The sequence below is a fragment of the Apaloderma vittatum genome, unplaced genomic scaffold (assembly GCF_000703405.1).
Source record: "Apaloderma vittatum isolate BGI_N311 unplaced genomic scaffold, ASM70340v1 scaffold33711, whole genome shotgun sequence".
Classification (NCBI taxonomy): domain Eukaryota; kingdom Metazoa; phylum Chordata; class Aves; order Trogoniformes; family Trogonidae; genus Apaloderma; species Apaloderma vittatum.
In genome coordinates, this window is record NW_009701350.1 from 6166 (window position 1) to 22866 (window position 16701).

The following is a 16701-nucleotide window of genomic DNA, read 5'->3' on the forward strand; positions in this document are numbered from 1 at the left end:
ACTAAGCAAGCTGCCTGCAGTCACCTGGGGAGCAGTGACAGGGCTGGGGGCCAGGACAAGGACTTGGAAGTCGTTCCATCTAAGCACCGAGTCATAATTTACATTGTCATCACAGTGATAGCGTTCAAGCTCCTGCATCAGCATTCCCACCCTCTTCCTCCAGAGGAACTATGTAACCGCAACACCTAGATTATGGAGTTCCACACTGAAAGAAAAGGTTTGGTCCTTTACAAGGACATATAAATGCTGTATATACACATACAATCTGGGTTTTTTTCTTTTAAAAAAAGAAAATGAATGAATTGACAGAGAAATCATGTGAACTGTGGAAATATAAACCTGATCATGTGCTGCAAATTCAGTGCATAGTGCTGTGAAAGAAGTTATGTTTTAAACAGAGACAATTTGATTGAAGAAATCTACTCTTGTGAGCAATTTTTCAAGCTGAGATCCTAAATTAAGAACATATCGATTACCTGATGCTCATTGGATTACAAATTTCCTTGTTTTATAATGATACCATTACTAACATAGGAGCTTTCTTAACCCAGCAAGTCTGTATCATGCCATCAGTTTTTAAACAGATCCAGTCCCCAATTTTAAAAGGCAATGCACTTCCTAAAACCATGGCACAATGCAGCAGATGATCAGACATAATACTCATCTCAGAGAACTAAACTGTCCTAACATCTAAATCATAGGTAGTTACGGGAAACACAGAGCCTAGATCAAGAAGCTGACATAAGCATCAGGACCACTGAAGGTAGACAGCCTGTCAGGATATGAGGCCAATGACTTCTTCTGTCACCGTGAGTAATTCTTAAGGACAAGTAGTCTCCTCCAGAAACAATGTGTTCACACACACAAAAAAAAAAAAAGCAGCAGCAGAACATTGTTCTTTTTTCCCTCTTTCACAAGTTTAGATACAGCATCAAGCATAGTGTGTAAAGTCATTTCTTTGAGAGATCACAGTTACTCTTGAATACAATCTGCGTCTTTAAGAAAATTGTGTTTTGGTACAAAAGAAATCAAATAGCCACTTAATGCCACTGACATGAAAGTCTCCTCCATTTCATGTCAAGAAATTATTCTGATCACTCATTTCTTCTGAAAATGGAAGCAGTGTGGATACACCTTACATTTTTATCACAAAACGTTTTCAAATCAGATCCTTCTTCCCAGCGCATCCCACACAAACACAACTCACAGTAAAACAGGGCCAACTAAGACTGATGGTGTTTGCATTTGTAGAACACAGCAAAACCATGCACCCTCATAGAGGAGAAATGCACTGCAGCCTGAAAGAGGATGGAGTTTCCCTCTAGCACATAGAAATCCTCCCGCCACCTCTCCCACTATGGAGGGCTGTCAATTTGTCCCCATCGTTGTCAGCAGACAAAAGGTGGTGACATCAGGAGCACATCCAAGGGAGGACACGGGTGCCCTGGAGGGATGCTGCAAAACCCACTGGGATGTAAATTCCAGGCCGAGGTCTTCTTGTCAGCAATTACCAAAAAGAACCAGAGGAAGTGGTGCGGCTGCTGAACAATGGAGAGGTCAAGCAGTTCTCAGCCATTTCATGACCCAGACAAGTCAAGGTCAAGAGATTCAGGTAGCAACTTGGTCTAGGCATGAGTTACAGCCCAAATGAATTGTTTTAACAAATCAGCTTTGGTCAATTAAACCTAACAAGACATGTTGCATCACATAGCAGGGTTCTTGACACTAAGGCCAGGAGCTGAGGCCAGCCTCGTAAAACACATCTTTTAACATGGCATAACAAATTTAAGAATCTGTCCAGAAACTGCAGATGTCAGAATAATAAAATACAAGTTGTCTTGACTGGGAGATGTTTTCACACTTTTAAATCAGGGACATTGGAGTGCAGTCAGCCTTTCAAGATGTCTGGCATCAGTTTCAATGGCATTAATCATGCAATGGGAAACTGATTCTGCAGTAAGTACACTTTCTATCTCTCAGAAACAAGGCACTTCCGTAATAGTCTGCTAAGCAAATCTGGCATCTCTTTGTTAGTTGCTTCATCAAAAAATCCGAATTTTTTTTTATTTTAGACACAGATTTTAGGCTAATGTAATTTACAAGCAAAAAAATATATAGTCTGTAAATATTTTAATTCTATTTAATTTCTAAAGATGCAGACATAGCAATTACTGGATTCTAATGTGTATACGTTTCTTTGTTTCTGCTTTAAAGAAAAATGTATCAATCCTATGATATCTTATCAGAAGACAGCTGGTGAAGGATATGGCAAGATAACTGACTAAAAATTAAAATACAATGCTCAATTTAAGAAAAATAGCTCATACTGGTCTTCTGTTTAAATTTATCCTTTATGAAAATATGGATAGTAATGCAGGTTAATATAACTTGAAGATTGGGAATACAAAAATATATACAATATATTCAAGACCTGAATGTTTAAAATTCTCAATTGTCAAAAATTTGCAGTATACTTACTTGTACTCAGCTTTTGTTTCAAAGCAGAAAACTTAGCATTCTTCTTAATTTCCCAATGGACACTCTGTTTCTCAGAGTTCCTTTTCAGTTTTGTATTTGACTTTCCTGCTTACTCTCTAAGGTAGAAAAAGGGAATAATTTTTTTCAATTTCCGTGTGTATTTTTTCAGGGGGAAATAGCTAAAAGCCCACTTAAATCCACAGAGATGTCTTTAGTGAAGGTGACTTTATGGAAGGACACTGGAAACCAAGAAAGGTTTCCCTCCTGCTCTAGAAATAGGTGGTTACTATTAAAAAGCGGAAGGTTGCTCTGAGGGAAAAAAACAATTAATGGTTGAATGGACTTCAGCTAAGGTTTCACAGTATGCTTTCCCTATTGCTGTATGACAGCAACTTCTCCTCACTTAAATTATACTTCTTAGAGTTGAAAAAGTAGCTTAAGAAAGTCCCAAACACTATAAGTAGCTAGGAGAAAACTAACAATGAAATTACTCGTATGTCTCTGTTATTTTAAGTCACCTTTTTGACTTGAGGAGCATGGGAGCAAGTGCGACATAACACACAAGAGTCATGAGGCATGAAGGAAAAAGCTCTGGTCATCAGGCAGGCTAAAATTAACCAAACCACAATTACTGAAAAACACACATAAGACTATCATCCCCTCCTCAGATAGAATGCCCCACAAAAGCCAAGTCCAAAGTGCCCATCTCCCACCAATTGAAAAAACTAGAACGAAAGCCATATGCCAGTAATGAGGTTCCTAAGAAACAGCTACAGAAATACTCTTACTTAAAAATTGAAAAGCACAATATAGTTCAGAAAAAGAAAGAACCTCTCTGAAAGGAGACTTTGGTGGAAGGAGAGTGTAAGAAAGTAATTTATTTCTAAATAAAAATGGGAGGGAGGGGGAAGATTAACGGCTGTGCTGTTCTTACATTCCCAAATTCACACACAACTCACTGTTCCCAGACAGTACAATATACATACCCAAATCAACTCTCTTCTCTCTTGGACAAAGCTAATAATCTAAGATTTACTTCCCCTTTAGCAGCTTGTGAGCCTTTCAAGCTTCTTCTAATCCAGGCTTCACTGCCCTGAGCTGGGCTTTTAGCAACTGCTTCTAGGAGTTCCACTAGAGTTAAAAAAAAAAAAAAAGTACAAAAGGAGAGAGAGCAAAATCTTGAAACCTCTCTATAATGATTGACATCTTTTTTGACATCTGTCAGACAAACTGGCTAATCACACAGACCTTTTTCTGTTTTCACATTCACTTATCATCTGGAAAGTGTCTCCAGATAAGGGGTTTCTTCTCCACCCCACAGTGGAAGGAGCAAACCTATTCAGTTAGGTTAGCCATGTACCTTGATCTTGAGATCGATCTGTTGAGATCTAGAGATTACAACAAAACAACATACCACCTTGCTGTTGAGACTGGAACATAAGGCTTGAGAAAGCCTCTTGAGTTACTGTTCTGGGCACAGTGGTATGCTGCTCCGAGGACCAAAGCGTCAGAGGGCCACCAGTCCTTGGGATGTCTACATTACTGTACTAGCAGCAGGGAGGAGGAGGAGGAGTAAAAGGGGAGAAGTGAAAGCCAGAAAAAGTAGCGGACTTGACAGCAATCTTATGTAATTAACTTTAAAATCCAACCTGCGGTGGTATTTAGTGCTTAATTATTTTAATGAAGTTTTCACAGTTACAATGAATTCAATATGCATGAAAATTAAGGAATTTAAAACATAAATCTCTGCTGTTATTTGAAGTATTTCCTTTATGAATTAGTGGCCTTATTTATAGTTTAAAAGCACTTTTTTTGTTCCCAGTATTGTTCTTCTGTCTGAAACTACTGTGAAGCAAGAATCTTCTGTTTTCTTTTCTATTCTTTTCTTTACTTTATAGCTTCTTGCTGTCTATCCAAATGTCATTCATAAATTAACATTGACCTCTAAATTTTCAACTAGTTGCACAGAATTTATTTAACCATAAGCCTCTTTTGTCTTGAACACAATTAATGTCATTTAACCCTGTGAAAATTACTCGCTTTGGTGTATCAGGTAAGAAAAAAATGAATGAGCTAAAAACTTATTCTTAAAATGTATGTATATTCATGCCTGACTGCAACAGTAAAATTAAATACGGAAAATTCCTTTTCCTTTTTCATGAACCTGTCATATGACCTGTAACCCTATTCTAAGGGAAACTATAACCAAAAAGGAAAAAATACAGATTTTGTGTTCTTTGGATCTCCTGTCCAGATGTCAGCTCACACATACATGAAAATTTATGGGTGACTATTTTAATATCCTATATCTTCATAAACAAAGTTCCTATAATCAACTGAAAAACAATATTATGCCTGTATATACACCAAATTAACCTCCATCTCCTAATGGCAAAGTATCTTTCCTGCCTGTAACTTTCAGCACAAAAGAAATACTTGACAAAGTAGCCATCCAAAATTGTACATTAGAAAACTAGAAAATAAACCCATATATGTATTTTCTTCAGTTGACACAAAAAGGTTTTTTAAAATTTTCTTTTCAGTATGTCTCAATAGAATGGAATTGCTCAAAGTAATTCAAAGTTTTTAAAAGGTTTGTTATTATTCCCTGTCATATTCTTAAACTACAAACAGCTCTTCTTGTAAGACAGCAAATAAGATATAAACTTGTACTTCTGCATCTGCACCGGCTTTCTGATTTAAAATTGAGATTTAGTGGGAGGGATCAGCACACTATTTCTCTGTGTAAATAACAAGCTCCTAGAGCGCCTAGACACCTATACGTACAGGCAGTAATAAGCTCTATTTCCTGTTGTTCCCAGCGTAACTAATAATTTGCTGTGTAAACTCCAACAAATCGCTTTGTACCTTGACATACCGTCCTGCAAAACATGTAAAATGTTCTACTGTACATTCTCAGGTAAAGTATTCAGAAGGAGGCAAATAATTAAAATTAATGAAAGTAGGAACAATCAGCAATTCAACGAATTGATTGATCTTTCTAAGCCCATTATTTTTTTATTAATTATACACAGAAACACCAGTGCACACAAGAAATGCAAACCTCGTCCAAAATCCGTCTGGGTGGTGTGGCACTTAGACATACGACCACTGTATGACCTATACAGAAAGAAGACTGCTTAAAACGTAATTTGGATTGCGTTTTTAAGTGGAATTTCACACAGTCACAGCAAACTAACTAAAATATTTTTATTTATCATATTAAGATATGGAAAGTATTATTACAATAGTAGTATATCGAATTTCTGTACTTACTAAATGAAAACTAAAATATAACATGAAAATGACTGTGCAAGCATATTCCAAAAATTGGGCTCCCTGTACATATTAATTCACAAAACTCAAAACCTTAATAAAAAGATCAAGCCAGTGATACACCAAGAGTTCACCCACTCACTATTGCAATTCAGATGCACCATGTTAGAAAAAAGAACAATTCTTCTGTGAAGCAGGACATGTTTTTCCTAGTAAGACACGCTTGCCGGACTGTCTTGAGGTACAAAAGTGGCATCTCCGTTTGGGGAAGTGTTACTGGTTTGCCAGCATTACGCAAAGGCAAAAACAGTTTCAAACCGATGCCGATGGGGCACTCCGCATGCCCAGCTGAGATGGTACTAAAACATGTTTTCCTGACGCTACAAAGCCAGGAACGGGATAGTTTCTGGCTTTTTACCATCAATAAAGCACGTTTTCAGCCCAGGCTTCCCAGCCTGAGCGGCCACCGGCAGAAGGCAAGGAACACTGTCGCGACATGTGGCCAGCGCCCAGCCGACCCCCAGCCCCGGCGCCTCCCGCAGGCGCAGCAGGAGGGTCCGGCACCCCACTTTCTGCCCTGCCTGTGTTGCAGAAGTCAGCCCTCACTCTCTCTCTCTCTCTCTTCCTTTCTCTTCCTTTTTTTTTCCTTCCCCCTTTTTTTTGTTTCTCCTGCTGCCCCCCTAGACCCCTCCCGAAGAGACAGGACACAGTCTGGCAGTTCAGGGACTCACATAAGCCAGGCTTCCTTCTGTGCAGCCCTTTGGGTAGAGCTGCTAATCCTTCTTATTAATTAACGAGATAATAGCAGTTAGCCGGAAAGCAATATTAATGCTAACTATCTAGGAAAGTTTCAACAGAAATGATTGTCTTTTTGCCTATTTCCTGGTAACAAAGTCACACAGCTGGAACTGTAGCAGCATCTTGATGGTCGAAAAGTTAAAAAAACCAAGAGTGCCTGAACGGTACTAAGGAGACCTGTATTTATTTTTTTGCCCTCCTTCTTGGATAGTTTAAAAGATAATCTAAAAGATCCTCTCCTCCCTCAACTTCAGACTTTATTAACAGCTGGGGATGCGGACTGTCCTGATTATACCACTCTTAGACAAGGACAAAGGAGAGTGTAAACAGTAACATGACTGATCCGAGAAATGTACTCTGAGAGGCAGATGCATTAAAAATACTTACAAATGTTTACCATTTACATGTACCAGTCCTTTAAACTCTCAAAGCGCTTCTCAGGGTCTACTATGCTTCATTTAGTATGTGCTGAAATACCTTACATCAAGTTTGTGTTTTATTTTGTGCTGCAAAAGACAGCAGAGATGACACAGGGATTAGGAATTCTGCAGATGAGGCATATTGCTGTAGATATTTTATGTCTTAGAAAAAACAACAGTGCAATTTTAATTAATTTTTTTTAATTAGTCATTGTAAGAGTAAATAAAACATCTATCAGAAGAAGGGATTTATATTATCTGGGTTCTGTTGCAGCAAACAAGTATTGCAGCTCTCATTCACTGATTGTCAAAAACTTTCCAATGTGCCCACTGCAATGCGGATGCCAACCAACGAATCAAAGGCATTCAGCAACTAGACAAAGAGGGTCTGATGCCAACCTCGGTGCCACTGGCAACCATTATTGGCATCAAGCACATTGTCTGCCTTTTTTTTCCCCTCTTTTGGCACGCGACAAACAAAATGGCGGTTCTTGTAGCAACGGGAACACAGCATAAGCGCTGCACTGAATCAAATACCATCAAATGATTTTATGGACTGAGATGCATTTCATACCAAACAATAGGCACACTCTGATGTCTAACAGAAAAAAAAAAAAAAAGGAAAAAAAAAACTCCAACGGTTTTGTCAACGGAAACAATGCTCATGCCATTTTTAAGATTTGGAATTTTAAAAAACTCAGAGAAGGGGAGGGTGGACCTGATATTCACGACAACCAGAGTCCTGTAGAAGTGTGTTATGAATAAGAATTATTTTGATGTTAAACATTGATCACAGTGTGCACTTCCCATTTTCTTTCTCCATTTCAGTCAAAAGAACAGCACTGCAACCTATGATATCAAGCCCCTTATTTTTCTTAAGATGCTAAAGTACAAGAGCACAGTAGAGAGACAACCGGGGGGGGGAAGATCTGAATTCTGAGGAAGACGAGCAAAAAGTAGAACAAGATGAAGTTGGTCAATTACAGAACTTCATAGGCTGGTCCTTATTTCTTCTTTCACAGCAGGCATGAAAGTTGAAGCTCTTTTTATTAAGAGCTGAAAGGATTATTGACACTTCTAGATCTGGAAATTGTCAATATATTGTAACATTACTCTGCACTGCAATGCGGATGCCAACCAACAAATCACAGGCATCCTAGGCTAAACAAAGAAGGTCTGATGCCAATCCTCGTGCCACTGGCAACCATCACTGGCACTCAAACTATCCCTTCCTCCTCTTTTTTCCCCTCTAATCTTCTTTTTTAAAGCAACAAAAAAACAAACTACTTGGCCCCTTTATTCGTTTTATGTGCTAATTCCTTCTTCATATTTCATTCAGGAATTTAATTGTTGCTATGTCTCTGGTTAGTTTTTACAGGATACTATTAGGTGGGTTTATATATACTAAAATAGAAATAAAAAGCAAAACAGCATGTGTACAATGCAGCATTTTGGTTGACTTCATGCTTATCTTTAGCAAAGCCTGGCGCTCTTAATCAAGTGCACTACAAAGTGCTACAATTAACCTGCTTTCAATGAGGATAGAAAAATCAAAGTTTGACAAAATGGAAAAAAAAAACAACTACAAGGATAATTTAATATGACTTCTTCAAGAAGAAAGCCAACAGATGTTAACGGAAGATTTACTATGAAGCAGCAAGATAGATACAAAATACATGCAGTTTATAATAAACAGAAGGGTCTACTAAGGGTGACTTGGTACACAGAAACTTTCCAGCTTCATCTTCCAGTATGTTCTCAAAGTAGCATCACACAACTTTGAAAGTTATAATATTACAGCATGCTTATCCTACTCATTTCTGATTAGACAAGTGTTTTAAGTAAACTCATGTTCTCAATTCATTTAAATCAATAAAATTAGCTCTGCCCAGCAATTCCTTCTCCCACTTCAAGCTACTGACTTCCAACAACTTAAAAGTCGACAGAGCGTAAGAGTGCTCTGACCCCAGCTTCTTTGACTCAAGAGCTACTTAAACTGTTTTGCCTCCCTTTGTAGTTTTGACTTTTACAGACAGGTAAATCCATTAGAATTAATCAGTAAGCTATGTCTTGCGGTACATGCATTCAAAATACCATTTGAATTTTTGTTCACAAAAGGAATTTAAAGGTACAAATTATTTGTAATTAAGCTGTTTTGTTTAGTGCTGTTGAAGAAATCTTTCTTCCAATGTTATTTGGGATCAGATTTACCGGACTGCAGCTACTTAAAGTCGCTGTGAAATACCTAAAGTGTTGTCTACTGCTGCGGAGAGAAAAATACAAAAAATACAAACAGAAGAAATAAAATAAACAAAATTAACCGTATTTTTTCAGTATGAATAATCAAAAAAATTGAACCCTAATTATGCATTCACATAAATAGTGCTCCACTTCCATGAGTAAATGCTAAAAGACAGACTCACTGGAAACACATAGGTCGTTTCATGTATCTGTTCTTTCAAAGAATGAATACATACCTAACAAAGACATGCAATTTTACTCTTTTTTTTTTTGTTACTAACAAAATCCATTCCATTTGGGACTGGTTTTTTTCAATTAAATCCCAGAGCTATGTATCAGGCACCAGAAAACAGCCTGCCATCTGCCCTTCTGCAGGCCATTTCTCTCTACTACCAGGCCAAGTTGTGAAATGGCCCACCTTCTGCAGCCAGTCAAAATTTCCTTAGCTGAAATGTGTGGCTAAAAAACAAATGCTTTATTACTGTTGATCAGCCAGCAATATAAAGACATCTAGAGCATGGTACAAGCACCAGAAAGAAACAAAATGACCCCTCACAAAGAAAAAGCATTTCAGAAGGCTTAGCATCTGAGAAAAATGCCTCTGCTTACTCACAGCCATTTAGAATTTTGGGAAACCCGTCTATGAGTATTGTTATCTGAATATGCAATATGACTAGCAGTTTCTTTTCCCTGATACGTTATTATCAGAAGCCCTGACTTTAATTTTCATTCTGTAAAACTAAGTTTAAGAAGCTTTTCCATAGTGTTCCTGTAATTTTCTACATTTCAATTATCTGCCAAATAAAACATGAATGTGATTACAAAAATGTACTTTTCACGAAATATTCTTTCAAAATATTACAGTCTGGTTCTTTATTTTAGTGCTCAGACAGCTAAGATGAGCTAGTGATGCAAACTACAAATAAAACGCTAAGTACTTTATGCAGTAATTCTGACTGCGTTCAGTATTTAAAAAGGAGTATTTCTGGCTAAAGGGGTTTTGTGTTTTATTTTACAGAGAAAGTCTAATACTGCTCTTCAAAGTGATAGCAAGTTCATCAGTTTAAGGATGAATTCTTGATTATTTGTAACTCCAAAACAATAGTAAATATTTGTAGTATTTATTGTGATTGTGCAATTGCACATACCTAAATCTGTTACTAAGAGTAATGGGGGAACTAAAAAATATTAATTTAAAAAAAATGAAAAAAAAATTGAAAACCAAAAAGAACGTTTTCCTAAGTCATGACTGCACCACACAACATATTATCACGTTTTGACTCACAAGAAAAAGGCAATCAGCAGTATCAAAGCACTACCTTGGTACGTCCCACTCTCTCTTGAAAGAGAAAAAGGCACGTATGTCACACATACATGTCATCTACACAGGTCTGTAGGAATGTGTGCATATGTAAGTATATACGTATACATGCTGATTAACATATGGATATGTACCCACATTACGTCTATAGACCACAGAATAATGTTTCACTGGAAGCCAGCCCATGGGGGAAACAGGGCTACTCGGTATCAGGGTTTGAAGTACTAATACAGAAACATAACAATCTGCTTCCTACCTTGCTCCTGCACGTAGTATGCCAAAAACAAATCAAGCTCCTTGACTGATACTGTTATGTGATGTGGCTGGACGCAAAGTGCTGGATTTGTGCAATGTGGGGATTTCATGAGCCGCTCTCCATCCGTACTTTCCAAGGGGATGCCTTTGAACAGGATCACCATGACTAGATCCAGACGCCAGACTTTGTCAGCCTGTCGCAGGCAGTCGATTCTCCTAATCTTACCCTTCTGGTCAGGATTGGACAATACACAGCATGGGTGCTTCTTCCCAGTCACTGTGAGCACAAAATCCTCCCGGAACTCTTGGCGAATATCTTTGCGCAGCTTGGCCAGGAGCCTGGATGCCCACTTCTGTTTAATTTCAGGCTTTTCGCTAAGTAGCTCATCCTTGACTGCTCTTTCCTCATCCTTTGACATTCGTTTCTCGTGCTTTTTAAAGTACTTGCGTTTTCGAGCCTGAAGGTTGAACCAAGTATAGGCAATTGCACGGACATGTGGAAGAAGTGCCTCAATGAACGGGTGAAATTCATCCTGTAGAAAGAAGTGGACGGGAAAAAAAAAGAAGAGAAGAAGAAAACTCAAAGTCAGTAAGTTCCCATAAAGCAGTATCAAGAAATGTTTCTGAAAATCTTAAAGTGATGAGGAGAATAAACACGTAAAATACACAAAAATTTCCACATAGCACCTTTTATGCAATTACTACCGCCGTCAGGCATCAGACAAAAAGTACACAGAGAATCACATTTTCCCCATATTTCATTCTTTGAAAGAACCGTGTAAGATTTTATTTTGTATGCCTCCCCTCACTTCATCCCGCAATGCTGCAGAGACAACATCATTTAAAAGAGATACTATCAAGACGTTTTGTTTCTAACATTTAAATATCGGAGTGAATGGCTAACATCAAGAAAAGTACCATCGCACAAAGAGGACACTATGCAGTTTTAAAAAATCTGAGCGGAAATGTTCGGAAGGCTGAAGCGAATGCCACAGTTCATTTCTCTTCTCTGTGGCACAGAAACACAAAGCATATACATGCTCAGTGTAATGCCACACAGTTCCCGCTTTTGGAGCATGCTCTCAGCAAGAGACTGCTGGTGGCACAAAGAGCATGCGCCATTAAACTTGATCCATTTTCGTATCAAACGTCCAGCATTCCAGAACTGAAACAGCACCATTCCAGTGGTGGTAACTAGAGAAACCAGTATACGGCAAGGGAAAGTGGGCAAAAGACACAGCGTGTTGTACACAAATCCTGAACAGAAGCCTCTGCACTTTCAGCTCTTCATGCTTCCCTCCCACCACCCCCAAACTCTGTAAAATAAAAGTTTATGAAGTCGAGAAGAAAAATTACATTTATGTTCTTCTGGCAGTTCCATCGTGGGTTTTGAAGCCCCACAGAGTCAGTTAATTTGTTAACTGATCACGAGTGTGGCAATTATTCTAAACCCCTTAAAAATCAATCTGAGGTGTACAATGAAAAATGGCAACTTGGCACAAACTTTGCATTCTTTGTGTTTCTGCATGCTGTGGCAGAGTGACATTATGAGTGCACCGCTGGTCAAATGCTGCTTTTGTGAAATCCATGCAATTTATTTACAGTTCCAAAATATCCCTTTCTGTCATCTGGCTTCACCTGCAAGTTCTTATCTTCGGCCTAGCAGCGATATGGATTGCTTTAAGGAGGTAATGCTTAGTTGTCGTCTACAAATACATCCTACAGCAATTAAATTAATTCGTTTTGTCTGCTTGCAGTACCATCCTACACATCCATGTTAATATCTAAATATGCCTTTCCCAAAAACTAATGCTTCTTTTCCATGAGCAAATCTGCTGTTTAAAACAGTGCGATCTGCTTATCAAACATTACTGTATTTTGGTTTGGAAGGGAGACATTAGGGGAAGTATCTTTCTTCCTATGTATAAGCATATTTAGTTTTAAATACCATGTAGATTTCTCATCATGCTGAGTGACGTGGTGCAATCAAACTAAAATTGAACCTTTTTCATACAATTATATTTAAGAATGCAATTATCAATCTAATATTTTAGCTATCCTGCTAGACAAGGAACGAATTATGTTTAATCAATAGGCTGATTAACTCCATTAGGTAAATAAGATGAAAGTATAACTAATGGTCTCAATTATACAGGGTTCAGACTGTCATTGTAGAAGCTTCAGGCCAAGAATTTAGTATTTAAATCTTCAAATTTCAAACAAACTTTCAGAATTTCCTGAATGGTAAAAAAAACCCCAGCCACCAGATGTAGTTACCTCTCTTCCCTAATTGTCCTCAAATCAAACAGAAAACAACAGAAAAAGTTGCAAGCAGTTTACCTATGACCATGTTACCTTCACAGAAGAGGAGAAGGGGGGGCTAGGGGGAAATAAAGAGGAGAGAGACAATACAGGAAAATAATTCAGGACATTAGTGATTGCATTACAGTATGGTGCTGACAAAGAGCCATAAAGGCAATAATTAAACTGATTAGTAGTTTCTAGCAGAGATTTGAACAATTCTGATACTATAGTGGTGCATAAAACTAGGCCATGGAAAGAGTTAAACCACAATCTGTTCTTTGTGTGGGAAGGCAATACTGCTTTGAGTAACCACAGCCCATGATAAGACCTCCCTATCTTCATACACTTTCTGATGCCATGGTTTTTTCCCCTGAGTTATAACTACTAAAGAAAGTTTATTTTTTTCATCTACAGAAGTCATCTTAATTGAAGTATTCAAATAAAATTAAAGAAATTATAACATAAGCGTGAAGACTGCTCGGTGTTAAATGCTCACTATTCATTTTAGACTGAATAAAACAGTTTTACTACAGATTTTGAAAATTCTAACAGCTGTGGCTTAGGATGAGGTGAAGACAGGCAGCTGAAGAGCTCTGGGAGAAATTAATTTTTGCTCCAGTACAATGATTTTCCATACATCTAAACTGACCTCAGCACTTACAACTTAAAATGGCAAAAAAATTAACGTGGAAAAATTCTACACTACTACAGTACTGGACACCTAGTTTTAATTTTTAAAAAGAACATCACAAAGTATTTTGGAATGACTATGCCTTTAAGTAATGCACATAGTACTACCAATAATAACCCATAGCATTTTACATCTATGAAAATTTTATAGAGAAAAATTCCACTTTTTAAATAGCAGACTGTAAAGGTTGAATGTTTCCTTTTTAAAGTGTGGAGGAAAAAAAAAAAAGAAAAAAATCAAATCCACAAACTTTTAAAAGCTGTATTCAGGCTTCTTGTTCTTGATGTCATTAAGTCCTAAAGATATAAATATATGTGAAAGAGTAGAAACACAGCAAAGAACATCCTGTTCTAAAGCAATATCATCGGATATCTTTGAGAGATTCATTGTGCATCTGGAATCCTTTCAAATTAAACATTCCTTGACAAGAAGAAGTGCCCATAAAAATGATCCTAAATGGATATTTGCAATTAATCACACACATTCTCCATTAAACCGCCTAAAAAGCCATCTACAGAATTTGGGGTTTTTTTCCCCCTTAATATTCATACAGGCAATATTGAAGTATTTTTTATGTGGCACTTAGCCATATGCCACAGTTGCTCTTGCAATAATATGATTTACGAAGGTAAGATTTTCAAATGTCGTATCAAATAGTTCAGGTGACTCATTGTGCATTGGTAATTTAAATCAAAATGGAAGTTACTATATAATATCTATGTAGCTAGTAAATAAATGAAAAAGAAATACCAGTCATGTAATGATGATAGATAGGCCAGATTTTCTTCTTGGAAAAGGTAAAGGGGAAATGTGTGTGCCCTTCTCCTATCTTCTACTTGTATAAACTTTGTATCAATTCATGCAAGTTTCAACTGACAACTGTACAATAAATACATTAGAAATTTTATACAGAAAACCTCTGCTATTCAATTTCCCTTCATTGTTTTCTTTGTGCCTAATGCCACACCATATTCTACAAGGAAAATAAAATGACAACATATTCTAAGTCTCCTGGACCTCCGTAACACAAAAATAAACTGCAGCAAAAATATCACAAGAGACCAAGCACCTAAAGGCATGCGGTAACTGCATCCTATCATCCTCAGCAAGAGAAATAAATGTAGTTTACACTTATTCCCAAATGGGGAGAAAGAGGCATATGGGAAGGGAAGGGAAGGAAAGGACTCCCCAAAAAATATTAAATTAAGTTTGTTAAGATTTCATTCTTCCCTGGAGTTGTTTTACACCCACCAATCTCTTACTGGAAAAGTGATGGCTAACACTCGAGTTGCCAAGGTTTGTCTTAAAGCCACAATTTGGATTTTAGATTTATTTCTAAAAAGTGCTTCAGCACTGTCTCAGCACAAATTGAGCTACTGCTTCCACAAGGACCTGAGTCCAAACAGGTGTTCTGCATTTAGAAATTTTACCAAAATATTTTCTTCTGAGCGTACACTACCACAGTCAATGTGCATCGCAAGGACACTAGAGACGGAAAACACAATAGAGAGAACAATTTTGGCAGTACTGCTTTAACTCAGTCACAACTCAAAATAATATTAATCAGTCTTCTACTTTAAATAAATAAATAACACAAAGTATAAATTCTCATTGCTAGTGTAATCCTTTTGTTTTAAACTATGGAAAGACATTTTTTCCAATGTTTTTATCATTCCAAGTTAAGTACAGAAAGATCTCAACTTAGAATAAATTTGCTGCTGTGTTCCATATATGTACCATGAGAACTGTTTCAGCATTGCACATGGTACAGCGTAATTGTAAAATATTATGGAGCACTTATTAATACCCGTAAGCCTGGAATTGCTTTCTTGTATCTGTGGCCATAGAAGTACAATGTTGTGGTTTTGCTTACACCTGAGCGCACTGGTTCAATACAGATTTGTAAAGAACAAGGCAATTCATTACATCTGTGAGTTCAAAAAGCAAGCATATGGGAAAAAGTGTCATTAGAGCAGGAAACAACAAAATGAACTACCCACTGTAATAGAGGCGGTGGTGTAAATTTACGTGTTTCTAATGTAAAAAAACCCCAACACTTTCTTAAGTAGTACTCTCAGGTTTATACTCTGGTGCAGAGGTCTTATTGCCTGTCAGTAGTTTCACGGGAAGGACAGCCCACACAGAATTAATTTTTACTAATTGCAGATTCCACCGTAAGTAATTATTTCTATGTGTGTACCTGTAAGCATGTGTGTATCTGCTACATAAAATGCTTCTCACATGCATTCATTCCTCTTTTGAAGAAGATATATCTCAACAGTTCTCTTTTCCAGCTTTGCTCCACTGCAGCTCACGTTTACTTGCTGAAAATATCCATATCTAAGTCAATCACACTTAGATGCCAAACAAAATATAAACAATAAAAAATGTGTCAGCCAAAAAGCTACAGGACTGTATCCAATCACTGAATAAGCCTTATCGTTGTTTCCATCTTCATTCACAATTTATGAATACTTCAATCCTTTTTTGAATTACAATGCTTTCTAATTGTGGAATAACCTAAATCACATTTACTTATTCACCGTGCAACTCCAAGTGCATCGTCGGCCGCTTAGTAACAGTATTGCAGGAGACGTTACTTTCGCACATTTTCTGCTCCTTTAGCCGTTTGTTGCACCAATGTGGAAGTAAAGAGTTATCGCTTAATCAGTTTACATCCCATAACCCTAAGACAGACTTTCACAAAAGCTCCTGAAAACTATCCCCTGGCTTTACAGACTGGGTTTACTCTCCGGACAAGGCTCCGCTGTCGGGCGCTCGCTCCCCATCGCCGTGCGCTCGGCAAGGACGCTCCTGCAGCACCCGAGGAATGTCCCAAGTCTGCTCCCTAAACCCCACAGGTCTCAAAAAACGCACGTTGCCGCAGAGGGGACCCCTGACCGGGGCTGCCCCGCTCC

At 37.7% G+C, this 16701-nt stretch overlaps 1 protein-coding gene across 1 annotated transcript; it reads right to left on the bottom strand.

Annotated features, from left to right (window-relative positions):
• Window positions 1-10789: 10789 nt before the first annotated feature.
• LOC104281212 (nuclear factor 1 B-type-like) lies at window positions 10790-16572 on the bottom strand (the record flags this gene model as incomplete). Its single annotated transcript, XM_009879121.1, has 3 exons — window positions 16520-16572; window positions 15214-15268; window positions 10790-11321 (listed from the first exon to the last, which is right to left on the bottom strand). Coding segments are annotated over exons 1-3 (640 nt in total), but the record flags the coding sequence as incomplete, so codon positions are not given.
• Window positions 16573-16701: the final 129 nt, after the last annotated feature.